General features: G+C 45.9%; 1 protein-coding gene across 1 annotated transcript in view; it reads right to left on the bottom strand.

The window, feature by feature from the left end:
• Window positions 1-15,011, bottom strand: part of PTPRN2 (protein tyrosine phosphatase receptor type N2) — a 914,532-nt gene that overhangs the window by 45,256 nt on the left and 854,265 nt on the right. Inside the window, exons 16-17 of the mRNA XM_040984210.1 lie at window positions 8,194-8,267; window positions 1,281-1,358 (exon numbers count right to left, since the gene is read on the bottom strand). Of these exons, the coding sequence (XP_040840144.1) occupies window positions 1,281-1,358; window positions 8,194-8,267 (152 nt within the window). The remainder of the gene's footprint in view (window positions 1-1,280; window positions 1,359-8,193; window positions 8,268-15,011) is intronic.

The following is a 15,011-nucleotide window of genomic DNA, read 5'->3' as shown; positions in this document are numbered from 1 at the left end:
TACTTCATGCAATGCAAATTGTTGTTTTATTGTATTCCTTATGGAATACAACGCAACAAAAAGTCTCAAGGATAGTGCTGTGGTCTAGTGGGTAACACAACACTGGCATCCCACACAGGTACTGATTCATGTGCAAGTTGCTCCATGTCCAGTCCAGCATTTGTGCCTGGGAAAAACAGTGGAACATAGCCCTAGTACTTGGAGCACTGACACACACTTCTGCAAAAAGCTTCTTGTTCAGTCAGGCTCAGCTTTGGCCATTGCGGCCAAGTTTCTCCTCCTCTCCATGACACATTGGCTTTTTAAAGATGTTCAGCACATACACGGGTGTCTTCTAGTGTCTTGATTCAAAATCCACTGACTCTGAGGATGCAGCAACTCAAGGATATGGAACGCCAACATTAGGCAAGGGAGCCAGCCTCACAGGTGTTCCATGAGTCCCCATCTTCTCCCTTACTTTTACAGAAAACCCCTGCCAAAAACTTCCTCAAGGGAGGAGAGAGGCACATTTCCTTCTGTTAGGTAGGGAGGGTAAGGAGAGGACTGGGTGGACAGGTTGGAAATGGAACATAGGCTACTGGGAATAGAATCCATCAGCACAAGTGAAGGCAGTGACCCTGCATGCCCGACACACAATAGGAGCTTACTCCCATTCGCTGCTGTTGCTGCAAGGAGCATGTCCTCCAGCAGGCAACCCATAGGGCCACGTCACATGGATACTGACTGAGGAGGGGATAACACAGGAAGTAGAAAAGGGAGGATCCATTTGCCCTCCTTGGGTCAATCTTGACAGCTAATGTTCAGCCTGATTTTCAGCGTCTGTGCTTCGGTCTGGGTGATTCCAGATCGTACTGAATGTGCTGGTGACCCAGGCCTGGTTTTGCCAACCAATTACACAGAATCCACAAAAAAGACAAACTGTGAGCTGGGAACCACTTAGTATCCTCACAACAACAAAACAATCAATTTAGAGCTCCTGTGGGATAAAATATATAAATAGTTTAAACCTTTGTGGATTTTACTTCTTTATATCTTATAAACTAAAACTGTACAATGCTGAAAACATAAGACTTCTAAAATAGTCATCTCTCAAAAGAAATTTTTCATACCCAGGTTTTGGGGGACAAAGTGGACCATAAAAGTTAGAAATTCTGATATCAAATAGCATTTAACGCATACCTCTAAGCAAATGTGAACCAACTTAAAATCACAGCATGATTCATAGCCAACTTATTAAAAACTCACTGTTAGAAAAAAAAAACTTCATAAAAGAGATTCACCTGCCAGAAGTCGGCCACGGTAGCGGGAAGTGGTCCTTGGGTGGCGATGTAGGCAGGATTCCTTGGGTCATGATCCATCTGCAAGACAATAAGAGCCCACAGGGTGAAGGCGCATTGTGGCTCAGGAGATGCAGATCCTGCTCTGCATGCTGTATCAGCAGCACACAGCTCCTGCGAGATGACCCCAGGACCCTTCTGTTTCATCAGCTTCACGAACGCAAGCCAGTGCCCAAGCACAGGCAGGGCCTTGGCAGAATCTTGAGCCTGGGCACTCGCATCCCAAGTGCTTTCTTACACCAGACATGCAAGTCTGAGGAGCAGCTTCAATTGGAGCAAAGGCCAGGATCCCGATGAGAAGAGAGCAAAGCATCAGACCACCTAAGAGGCCGGGCAGCCTTGGCCACTCGGACAGTGTATTCAAGGATGCAAGTGATTCCAGAAAAGCTCAGCCGTGCACTGGCCTGCACAACTCCCACGCCATCCTAGGGTCTGAGCTGTGCTTGGGACTGTGGGCACTGGCCTTGGGAAGCATCAAACCTCAGCTGTTAGCAGAAAGTGAAGGCCCTATGGACACACATGCCTCCTGGATCCCCAACAGCAAGCTAGTGGCACAGGAGGGCCTGTGTTTGCCTTTCAGAAAGCAGGAGCTCGGGCAAAGGCTATGTCTGGGGTCTGAGCGAGGCCAAGGTGGCAGAAACTTCACAGGAACTCATTTCCTATTCTAACAAAGAATGCAACTGGGAACCTTCTGGCCCGTTGATTTATGTGCAGGCATCCTACTAACTCTAACTTGGGGAATATGGCTTCAAGGGTCTTAATTACAACGCGTACTTTGAAGAATGGCTATGTAGACAAACGCTGAAAAGGAACATGATGGAAAACACTGCGGTGTGGCGGGTCAAGGCACTCCTTAGGGACACTTACATCCCATAATGGAATCCCTGGGATTGAGTCCCCCCTCAACTTCCAATCCAGCTCCCTGCTAACACACATGCTGGGAACAAGCAGCTATTGGTTCAAGGACTTGGGTCCCTGCCACCTGCATGGCAGATCCAGGGGGAGCTCCTGGCTTCAGGCTCGCTCGGCCTTGGGTGTTGCTGGCATTTGGGGAATGAATCAGTGGACTTAAATTCTCCTCTTTCTCTCTCTGCTGTTCTGCCTTTCAAACAATTGAAAAGTGTGTGGGGGGAATGAGAACAAACAAGAAATGAACAATATTAAAAGCACATCGAAGAAGACAGTCAGACCAACACTGTCTCCCACTGACAGGTCTGGGCCATCACTCACATCCCCAAGACTGTCCAGGTGCCCTCCCTACACCCCAGGAGACAGCACGAGGAAGCATCTTACCTTCCGATAAGACAGCTGTGTGTTTGTCAGGTCTACAGCCTCACATGTCTAGGACTAAAATTTACTCTTTTGAGGTCAGGGCATGATGTAAGATTTCAAATGCTCGGTATTTACAGATCATGATTAAGGTTCCATTTCTTAACAGCCCCCCAAAATGAGAACGTTTGAACCATACGTGATTCTAAGCTGCCACAGGAGGACATTGTTGGGAACTCATGGTGCCACCCTACAGCTTGGTTCTGCCTGCGGGTTGGAGGAAGAGTCGGCTCGAGGCAGGAATTCTCCACCAGTGACCCCGGGAATCTGTGCACAACCCAGCAGCATTCTCTAGGATGATGACTCTCAGTATAAAAGAATGCACCGAATGCACCTTATAATTATGTGCGCCATAAAAGAGGGAAGGCACATAAAGGAACAGATGTAAGTTATTCTAACAGAACAACAAAATGACGCTAGCTGGGGGCTGGGGGCGGGGGGGGTGGTTCAGCAAAAAAATAAATAAATAAATAAAAATAAAAAAGCTTTTCGTGCATCTAATTTAGTGGTTCATAATTAAAACTGGACCTCGTTTTGAAATCTACCACAACACATACAACACAGGTAAAATGATGTTACACTCACTGAAAGCCCCAATTAAAATGTTTCGGTGGAAAAGTGCTTAGCAGAAATAAGTTTTGATTTTTTTGAAATCTGCATTTGTTGGGGGTGACAGCTATTTACAGAACGCCGTCTGTGCGGCATAGGGAGAGCGCCACCGCCCTCTCTCCACTGTGCTTTTTCTCCTAAGCAGTTTGGACCGCGACACATCTTAAACAACTGCTGGCATATTCAAACTCTCACCTTGGGGCTGCTTTCAGAATGTGTCATACGCGAACTGAAGTTGTAGAGAGAATTTTGGGAAGGGATCAGCCAGGCAGCTTTTGGGGGTAGGTTTTCATTGTGCTATGTTTCAAATGTCGATCAACTCATGAGCTTACTCAAGTGTCCCGGATGGAGGCCAGGAAGGCAGGAGAAGCTGGGGGAAATAGTGGCAGCATCCGTAGTGAGTTCAGGGCACGCCCTCACAACTCCCTCCAGCTCCACGGCTGTCACGTGGCTGCCACTGGGAAAGCAGCAAATAGCACACTGATCGCAGGGTTGGGAGATGTGTCATCAGTTTCACAATAATTCAGAAGACAATCACAATTATTTCATTCTATGCACATTCAGTCGAACAGAAAATAATTCTGGGCAGAAGGGTTTGGGGTAGCGAGAAAACGTAAGAGAACAGAAAGCTGTACCACGCCGTCTTTACCGAGTAAAAGTGAAGCAGTTTGGTAACAGTTAGGATTTTCAAGGCAGGATAAGTGTACATGGGTGATTCAAAAAGTTCAGGGAAAACGGAATCCAAAGGTTACTTTATTCTGATGCAAACACACACAAAGAAGGAAACCCCGGCATCATTTATTTTATCTGTATTTTTACAAAATATATTTCCATGGACTTTTTTGAGGATGCTTCACTCTGGAGGAAACCACGTAAGTTTCTAGAAACACTGGGTTCTCCAACAAGAGGATGCAATCGACAAACCCAACATGGCAGACGCGTGTCTTCATCCGTCTCCCCCAGCCTGGTGACAAGCGCTCGGACTTACTCTGCTCTTGTGCCTGACTGTGCCCTCCTGCTTTCTCCTTAATTTCCATGTCTTTGTAATACGCTTTTCCGTTGTGTGAATGTTTTAGTTTCAGGCACGCACAGCACGACCACAGAAAATGTCAGTTAAGGTCTGTGGGCTCAGTCTCAAAGTCTTGAACATGAGGGTTGTTGGGGAGCAGGAAGTTTGCACAATGTGTCCTCTAAGTGCCCCTGTGCTCCTGAGCTCTGGAATTCTATGTGCATATATGTGTAGGTAGACTCGTGTGTGTGTGTGTGTGTGTGTGTGTGTGTGTGTGTGTGCGCGCGCCTGCCTTGATGTTTCGGTTGTCATCCTGAAAGCCTGTGTATTTTATTAAGTGGAACACTGGGCTGCCGGTGGCCTGCGCACTGCTAGGACCAGGCTGTCCTCTCCTTCGTGAACTCTGAAGTTGCTGAGCATCAAATTTATGTGCTTCCCCCTGTGGGTGAGCAGTGGAGGCACTGGAAGGGATAAGGCTGCAGTATAACCCTTGGTCCCCCAGTGCTGACTTCTGCAGTAACACAATCTGTTGGGAGAAGTGCCATCACAAGTGCCACTGTGTGATTTGATGCAAATCGATGGTCAGAGGGCGCAAGGGTCTAACGATGATGAAAAGTATAATTCTGCTTTTACTAAGTGGCTTTTTTTTTTTTTCCACAAAGAGAGAAACCAGTTGTTTGTGTTGAATCTATCATCCCTTAGTGGACTGATTTTAGAGAGACATAACAAGAAACTGGATATAAGTAAATTCTTATGTATTTCTAAATGCATGATTAAGAATCAATGAGTGATTTGCTTTAAGCTATTAAACAAGCAGGAGTGACTGGCTCATTCTTTACAAACTCTAATTTGCATTAAAAAACCCCTTAGCAATAATTTCCCCAATGCTCCAAATCAATTGATTCTCAAGGTGAAGCATTCAGCACATTGAGACCACAGGACCTAAAATCCAAAAACCTCGATCAGGCAAGCCCCACGACCCTCCCGGACCCTGCCGATGGGCAGGCGGGCGGAGAGCAGGGTTGCCCAAACCAACCCTGGTTCAGAGAAGCTCTGGCCAACTTCAGGGAAGGGGCTGGGGTCACACTGTGAGGTCATGCATTGTATGTAAGGACTGAATCTAAACCATAAACAAGCACACAGGCTTGGTTGTAAATATTCTTGGGAAAATGATAACATTGGCTCCCCACTATGCCCAGTTTCTTGAGCTTGTCGGCATTTGTGGCTGTCATGTTTTAATGAGAACCCACTCTGTCCCTACTCAGTCGAATGCAGTTTGAATTGAAACCTTGAACAGTGTTTCCTTCCTTCATAAACAGTAGAATGAAGGATTAAGATTATTGTTAAGTGTCATTGGGAATTTCAGACTTGCGCGTTGTGTTTGGGCAAGCTGGTGTGTTGATGACACTGCTCCGTCTGGCATCCTCAGTAATAAACAAGCTGAGTTTTAAATGTAGCCGATGGGTTTCTCAGACACCCCATGCGGGAAAGCAGAACTCCCGTCTCCTTTCATGACCTCTGATTTAAAAGCAAAGATTGCACATTATTTACTATTGGATGACTTCCCTGGAATTTAATGAGCACTAAGTACAAATATGACAGACGTAATTATCATAGTTTTATTCTGCACAGCCAGGGTCTTCTTGTGCTATAATTGTAAGCCTTTCATTCAACGGCTGCTAGGAAGGTCATTATCATTGTGCCTTCAGTTATTTCAGAGAGAAGAGGCTACATGAATTTCCTCTAGTTCATTCTTCCAATCCAAATTTGAAAAAAAAAAAAGAATTGCGGTATGAAATAATGGAAAAATATAAAGGGGGGCTGTAAAATTGCTTCTCTCTCCTGGAGTCACCTTCTGACCCAAGTTCCTGGCTTGCAAAGCCTGGGGAGGTCGTTCTGAATTTGCACGAGTGGTAGGGAGATGTGCAGGCATCCACACCCTCCCCCAATACACACACAGACACACATGCACCCTCTTGGGTCCGTGTTTGCACACTGGCTGCAGATGGTCTCTGCTGATGGCGTGGCTTCTATGTGCAGCATGCTTGCCCACACTGAGTCTTGAATGCTGCTCAGAGCAGCTCAGACATCCGCATGCTGCTCTAAACGCAGAGGGTTCCAGGCCAGGACACTAACTTCCAGTCTCTTAGACTCGAAAATGCTATATTTGTCCTCATTTTGATCTCATAAAATGACTTATTCCAGGGAAAAGTCACTACAACAGGGTTTCCTCAGACACTTTGTAGCTGCCATCAATCATTCTGAAGTGAGAAAACCCAGGCATTTACAAAACATAGCTTCACTAGAAACACTGCTCCATCCATAAAACAAGGCCGCTAAAATCAATGAAGCTTTTTTTTTTTTTAAGTTACTCTTATTGAGAAAGACTAATTGGTCCCAAACAAGAATCTCTGAAATAAATGCAGGCCTGGTTCTTGAAGTCTACCACTGTTGGACGTAACGAAGTGATTTCTTTTGAAGAAGGAGCACATGAACAAAAGGCAAGGCTCCGGTAGGTGCAGGCGAGCTCTTCATTTGGAGTTCACTTGTGCAAAGCTGAGCGTGCTCATTGTGCAGAATGTGAAGTGGCCCACAGCACCTGGGAGCCTTAATAAGCAGCTCTATCCAAAAGGAGCTCTGAAATAAATAGGCTTGTAGTCCAACAAATGGACTACGAGGACAGTGCGCCATCAGGGACTCGCGCTGGCAATCACACACACCAACTACCCTATCCAAAGCTTTCTCTTACGGGGAATGAGAGGGGCCGTGGCATGTGTCTGCTTCTAGAGAAGACCCACTTTCTTAGTCCTCAGCATCACCAGTGACCTTAAGTGCTTCCTCCTGCAGGCATGCTATCTGGCTGAATGCAAATCTGGAACTTTGATGAGATACCCTGATCCTTCCTTGGAGACGAAAACTGAGAAAATCCATTTGAAGTTGGGGGAAAGTCCACCACCACCAACAGTGTAACAGAGCCACATGAAATCTCTTCTTTGTCATTGTTGTTAACATGCCACCAACCATGGTCTCTGAGAGAAGGCCCTGTCCTTTGTCAGTGCGTCTTACTCTCTCCCACCTGCTACCATTCTAACTTGAGAAAGCCTGCCTGAGTCCTCGCAGAACCTGACTTGAGAGCGCCTCGATCACCGACTTCCACCCTGTCTTTGATGACTTTGAGCCAGAACTGACTTTATCCTCTTCTGTTCCCTGCAACTCTATGGCTTGAGACAGGAGAACGGTCATGTGGGTCCAGAATTCAGAAGGTGCTGGCAGGATGGGATTCATGCCGTGGGCTAGCAAGAAGCCTTGGGAAGATGGAAGTCCCTTGTGGCTGGGGATCCCCATGGTACGTGGCACCAGAGAAGCTGTCACCTGGCTGTGACTGCAAAACCCTCTCTCATTCTGCTAACAAGACAGCACCTATGAGAAGCTTGACTACAAAGCATTTTTTTTTTTAAACAAAAAAGGAATGTTGCCACCTACAGGAAAAGCTTAAAGGAAATGCGCCTACAATTTGGAGCCTGCCTTAATGTCACTGTTTTTTTTAAAAGAAGGACTGGGTCTAATTGTTCCAATGCTTCTAAGTAGGGAATAACTGACTCAGAGAAGAGACCCTCACTAACTGAAATTTTCCCGCAAGTTCATTGACAAGTTAACACAATGCTGGACACTCTACAGCCACTGGATCTATTATCACCCAATCTGAGCACTTGAATCACTTACTCTCTAAGCAGCCCATGCCTGGTGAAGGGGCTGTCAGGACAGCTCAGGAAGCCTGGGGCAGGGGGGACTGGCCTCAGCCCAATCCTCCCAGTACAAACCAGTCACTAGCTCACAACTCTCAGCAGGGTTAGGTCACATGTGTGTAGGGAAGAAGCCCAGAGCCAATCTGGGGCGAGGCGTACTTACGATGGGGCTGGCATTGATGTAGTCCGAATTGCTGTGGCTGTTTTCTGATTTCAGCAGGATCCTGGAGTGGTCATCTGCAAGCAATGCCAAGAGCAGAGGTCAGATCGCAGCATGGCCTTTCACCTGCTCAGGCCCAAAGGCCATGCCAGCGGCCACTTCCTGGGACTCTGCCCAAGCCCTTTGAATGCTCACCCTCATGACAGCTTGCCCTTTCCCACCATCACTCAGGATCCTTCAGTGTAAGAGGCACACAAACAGGGCAAGGGGGAACAGGTGCAACGTTTTTATTTGGTAGAATTTAGGGATTTGGACATTTTGCTTATGCAAAATTCAAGTCAGGTGTTCTCTGCAGTATTTTTGGTAAAGATTTATTTATTTTCATTGCAAGGTCAGATATACAGAAAGAAGGAGAGACAGAGGGGAAGATCTTTCGTCTGATGAGTCACTCCTCCAGTGGCCACAACAGCCACAGCTGAGTCAATCCAAAGCCAGGAGCCAGGAGCCTCTTTCTCCAGGTCTCCCACGTGGGTGCAGGATTCCAAGGCTCTGGGCTGTCCTCGACTGCTTTCCCAGGTCACAAGCAGGGAGCTGGATGGGAGGCAGGGTTACTGGGATTAGAACCAGTGGCCATATGGGATCCTGGCGTGTGCAAGGCAAGGACTTTAGTCGATAGGCTACCACACCGGGCCCTGTGCAATATTTTATATAGTGTTTACCTTTAACAGATGTATTTAACAACACACAATAAACTGATAAGATGTTCTTTAGTTCAACTTGACAATAGTGTAAAAGTGCACACCTACAGCCATTCTGCCTTTCACTGTCAGCTCTCAAGAGATTATGTGACTAGTCAACCCTCCATTCAAGGCGGATTAGACTAAGCAATGCCTGAGGAGTTAGGCTTCTTTGATTCAGGAAGTTTTCTGCTCACCACTGGTATACTGGGGACCTAACTCCACCGCAGACTGAAGAGCAGCTGTAAAAACATGAATATTCAGCGATGGCCAGCAACCAAAATACAAAGTTTTGGTTGACAAGTGGTTAAATCCCCAAGATGATGGGAATTTGGCCTCAAAAGGAGAGCAAGAGGAAAAGAAAATCCCGAATAAAGCAGAAACACACAGGTGGAGATGTTCCTGTGTCAGACTGGGCCTAAGGAGGAAACCCAACAAGAGTGGGCGATGAATGGTCCTTAGGATCTGTCAAGATGACATCCACGCGATCCTTGACTCAGTCGTCACTGTGGTCTGGAACATCCTGCTCCTGCTCACTGTGAGCCTTTTTCTCCCTTCTTTTCAAGGATTTTCAAATCAGGACCCTCCATGGGAAGTCCAGGGGGATTAGGCAGGGCAATGCTCAGCCTGGTAAAGCTAAGCAGAGGGCCACCAGGAGAGTTTGGCTCCAGCTGCTCCAGGAAGGCCACCTGCTCTCCTCTCTGCACAGTGCCTGTGGAAAAGCCAGAGTGACACAGCTGCTCAGCCCCGGCCTTCTTGCTCTGGTGACTGCTTTTCTGGTGATGCCAACGACACAGCTCTCTTCTTCTGGGACAATAAAGACAATTTTGGCTGCAGCCATCAAGATTCAGGTTTCCAGGGTGGCGAGTAGTTTTTTTTTTTTTTTTTTTTAATCCTAGTTTTGACTGTGGCACACCACTTCCCGCAGAGATCTGATCCCAGAAAGAAATGGCTCTTAACGATCGCAACAATGAAAGAGGCCCAACACAGTGAGCGAAGGTACTGAGCTTTGCTTTCATATGAATTTCTAAAATTTTTAAGCAACAAATTCTGGTGCTAGGAAAATTCCCTAATGGCTTGAATTCAGAAGGTATCATCTGTTAGAGACCAATATTCTATGGGATTGGACACCATACCAGCAGTCTTACTAAGATGAATGGTAGCCTTTGAGTATACTAAGTATGGCAAACTATTGAATTTGGTGATGCAGAGCTTGAGTCTGGCATCTTAGACAGCTTGGCCATCTTGATGCCCTTGCTACTGAATTTGATAAACAACAAATTCTAGGCAAACTCTTTGGAGAGTCCCATAGTGGCTGGAGCCTGGAAAAGTGTCTCTTAGAAACCAATGTGCTAGCAGATTGAACGCCACACCAGCAATCTTACTAAGGGAAGAAAACCCCAGCTTGCAGTCTGTCACTTCTGGGTATAGCAAGCTTGGAAGGCTCAGACCGTGTTGTGCACAGATCAAGGAGCACTCAGAGACCTCTTGGTGTCTCCTCCTGCAGGGGACAGCACCGCCCAGCCCTGCCAGCTGCGTGCAACAGTATGGTGGTAGCTGGGCTTCTCCTGGGTGCAGTGGATGAGTGGATTGAGTGGATGTCTACCTCACTGGAAAATTGGGAATGAGCTTCTTAATCCTGACCATGTAAGCTTGGTCCTGCAAGTGATGCCAAGGCAATCCACCACAAGCCCACACACCAGCACAGGGGGCAAGTGCCTCTGTAAAGCAGGCCTTTACAGAATGTGTTTCCCCTTGGTCCAGACGCCCTTTGAGGGCCACACTGAGTCAAGGACAAGGGCTGCAAAAACCATAGAACACCTTCACCTGGTGAGTGTACATTTAATTCTGCACCTATAAACTGCTTTAAAAATTCATAGTGAAGGTGTTGGGTTTTAAAAATAGACCATTCTGGGCCTGGCACCATAGCCCAGTGGCTAAAGTCCTTGTCTTGCATGTGCCGCAATCCCATATGGGCACTGGTTTGTTTTCTTGCTGCTCCACTTCCCATCCAGCTCCCTCATGTGGCTGGGGAAGCAGTTGAGGACGGCCCAAGGCCTTAGGACCCTGCACCCACATGGGAGACCTGGAGGAAGCTTCTGGCTTCAGATCTGCTCAGCTGTGGCCATTGTGGCCACTTGAGGAGTGAACCAACGGATGTAAGCTCTGTCTCTCCTTCTTTCTGTAAATCTGACTTCCAATAAAAATAACAAAAAAATCTGAAAAACAAAATGGATCATTCCGAATTTGGAAACCCCTGCAGCCACGAGAGGGGCAGGTTCGTGACAGGGTAGGCGATTGCTCAGTCAGCTGATCTTCATTTGGTTGGGAAAATTTCTCAACTATTTTGTGATCTACTTTTCCTCTTTACCTTTTTTTTTTCAAAAGAGATGTTACAAGAGCCAATGAGATGACGACATCAAGCTCTGAGCCCAGGAGTCCTCTCTGCTCTATTTCTATCCTTCCTCCAGTGAGTTACCGCTAGCCTTAGTCAACCAAGTTCTGAAAAATGCTAAAATGAACACTTCCAAAAATAATCCATGGATTGTAAGTGGTGGGTTGTTGCTCTGAGGAGCAGGATGAAATCTTGAGCTGTCACACTCTGTCCTGACCAAGTCATGAATCACCCCTCTCTCCAGCGTCTTCACACTGTATACTACCAGCTGCTTGGTTCCTCGGCAGTCTTCCCCAGGATCAGACTGACTATCACGGTATCACACTGCCGGTGTTCAGGCAACTCTTATTTTACTTAACAGAGGCCCCAAAGCACAAGAGAAGCCACAAAGCGCTTCCTCTGCGCAAAAAAGGCAAACATTTTCAGTTTAATAAGGACAGAAGAGGATTATACGCTGAGGTTGCTAAGATCTAGAATACAGATTTGTTGACAATTTCTGTGCCTAGTTTCTACACTGAGTCTTGTCACTTATATATAACAAAGTATATGTTTGGTGCTGTCTGTAGTTTTCAGCATCGCTATTCATCTTGGAAGGTAGCCTCCATGTTTTTAAAGGGGTGATGACTGTAGCCCCAAAACAGATTCTTCCAAGTACAAACTTCAGGAAGGCTGCTGCGATCTTTTACACTGTGAAAGGAAGGCAGAGGCAAAGGACTCACTGAAGGAGGCCAGGCACTCTGGTTTTCGCTCATGAGCAAACACCAAGAGTCTTACCTATGCTAGGTTTATTGAAGGTTGCTCTTTCCTAGCTCCGGTATAAACTACACTTATACGCACCTCCCTTGGAAACAAACATAACTCAATGAGCAGAATCACAGGGCAACAATCTATGGCAATCTAGGCAGTTACTCAATGAAGAAGTGGGTGTATTCTTTAAAAACTTACTTCAGAGCTTGCTTAGAAGCCAGGAAACGAGGGAAATTTATCTTTTAAAAAAACCTGGTCCTATAACTATTTGAACTACTCTCTTCTAATAAGATCTACAACCATAGGTCTTAACAGGGAGGGAGGGAGAAGACCCCGTGTCCCAAAGAAGCTACAAGGAACTCTCCAGGGGAGTTTCTTTACCCAGCTCCCTTCATGCCTAGTAATACTCGTCCAGCAATATTTCAAACTCCTCTGATACTCTGCATTTTCACACAGATCATCTTTGATCTTCCTGGATCCCTGTCCCACCGATAAAATAGAAAGTGTTTTCCCCATTTGAAGAAACCAAGTCTTAGAAAGGTCAGATAAGGAGTCTGTTTAAGGCCACAAAACCAGTGGGCAAGCACAGGTTTTTAACTCTGAGCCTGGTCACTTGCTAACCAAGTGAGTTTTCCTTTTTCAAGATTCATTTATTCTTTGAAAGAAGAGAAAGGGGGAGAGAGGGACAGAGAAAGATAAATCTTCCATCCACTGGTTCGTTCCCCCAGATGGCTGTAGCAGCCCAGGCTGGCCAGGCTTCAGAAGGCAGGAGCTAGGAACTTCATTCAGGTCTCCCTCTTGGCTACAAGGGTCCAAACACTTGGATTATCATCTTCTGCTTTTCCCAGACCATCATCAGGGAGCTGGATCAGAAGTGAAGTGGCTGGGGCACCAATTAGCCACCATACGGGATTCCAGTGGTACAGTCGGCAGTATTGTCCACTATGCCACAATGCTGGGCCCTAATCAAGAGGTATTTGAAAATCACTCACTATGTTTAAGTGTCAGATTTGTCACCCAAAATGTAGGATGATGGTGTCTGACTCACAGGATTGCTATGGTAAGTGGCATATACAAACGGCAGGAGGCAAGGGTTAGGAACACATTCAAGATTACAGATGGATGTTAACCTCCCAATGCATCCCTGCTACGTTGTACTGTCAGTAAATACAAAATTATTCTCATAAATGCCAACAGGAGAAACAAGTTCCAGGATTCTCTCTGATTGCTACTGAGACAACGGATCTTATAAGATGGATTTTAGAAAATGCTGAGCTTAATGGACTCACGTTTTAGAGTCTTCTCATGTCCCAGCCAAGCAAATCCAGTGGGGGCAGGTGGGAGCCTTCTTTATCTAGAACACCATCTTAAAACATGACTATGTCCTTATGCCTCATGCTTATTGTCTAAATAAATCTATATATATGGGTCAATAATCTTATTCTTGCTAGTGGATGAACTCCTCAAACTTGTGGCTTGGAACACAAATTAGGGCTTCTTTTTAATTTATTTTATGATACAGTTATATCGACTCTGAGATCTTTCCCTTCACTGATTTCCCCTCTATTATTCCAATAGTATAGTTCTAAATTAGGGTTTCCTGTAGGAGTCACTAGGTAACACTGGAATTTGGCTACAGACAAAATTAAAGTAATATTTAACAAATGTCTCCATCCAGGAGTTCTGCCATCCACCACATATTCCCCTGGGGCTCTATAGGTATTCCAATGTTCTGGGAAGACTCAGAGGTGGTCATTTCCTCTGGCTGGGTGCCCTATTCTTAACTCTGGTTACGGTGGCTACTTGGAGCACTTCTGCTGCAGCATTTTTTACAGAGGGTCAAGACTTTTAAGGGAATTTGTGCAACAGAACACAATCAACAAATGTCATCAGTAACCACAAGCTTTTCCTACAGTTTCACGGGCTCCATGATGATTTGATATACAGCAGAGAAATAGGCTAAAGTGCTCCTGCTATCAGTATACTGATGGTGAATACTGGTATAATGATTCTAGTCAACCACACAGGAAAATGACTCTCTTTATTTGGACTTGTCACAGTTGAGAAAACGAGTACATTATGATAACATATTTGTTTCAAGATTCCAGAAAGCTAACAGTTGTGTTTCTTTGTAGACCTGAGAACTTGAAGATAAGCAACAGCGTGATTAAAACACACACTTGCCTTGAAGAGGTGAGTAAAAAGGCTCACTCCTACTTCTTTCCATATGCTTCCCTTCCTCATTAAGTCAGCAAGCAGGAATTCCACTAAAGCTTAGCTCAAATGTTCAAGGCCTTCAAACATTAAGAAGACAAGCAGCAGAGCTCTGCTGTGGGTCTCCTTGATTCACCACACAAGGTTGCATGTGAACTAACTGTATTAGGACTCGGGTCTGAAAACTATCCTACATCTAGAGATGGGCTGAAAAGGAAACCTGTTCCCATGTACTGCCCAGAAAGCATGCTGCCTGCTGGTGAGACATCAGACACACTCAGAGCCAGCGACTGGCTCCCTGACCGAACACTCCAACAGAGTCTCAGAGCCCTGAAAGAGGCTTGGAATGCTGCCATCACAAGTCTTGGTCTTGTATCTCATTTCTTGAATCATTTCAACAGAATCCCCTGCAGATGTTTCAAGAATCAATCTCCAGATAGGATTACTGACTTGCTGGGTGGGGGGATGCAGCACAGGTGGAATCAAAACACAGGTGTCAATCAAAGCCTGAACTGTGTTGTTCTGAAAAAGGTATGCTGAGAATTCTAAGGAGCATATGCTTAATTGGAAGTAGGATCTTGTTAAGAGTTCTTCAGTTTAAGTCAAGGTCCCAAAGGTTAGCTTTAATTCAATATGACTTCTATGTTATGAAAAGGGAGAAACTTGGACACAGAAACGCACAGGCAGAACCTATCTCGAAATGAAGATGGCCATCAACAAGCCAAGGA

Source organism: Ochotona curzoniae, unplaced genomic scaffold (assembly GCF_017591425.1).
Source record: "Ochotona curzoniae isolate NIBS_2020 unplaced genomic scaffold, NIBS_Ocur_1.0 contig_4105, whole genome shotgun sequence".
Lineage (NCBI taxonomy): Eukaryota > Metazoa > Chordata > Mammalia > Lagomorpha > Ochotonidae > Ochotona > Ochotona curzoniae.
This window is presented reverse-complemented; position numbering and strand designations above follow the sequence as displayed.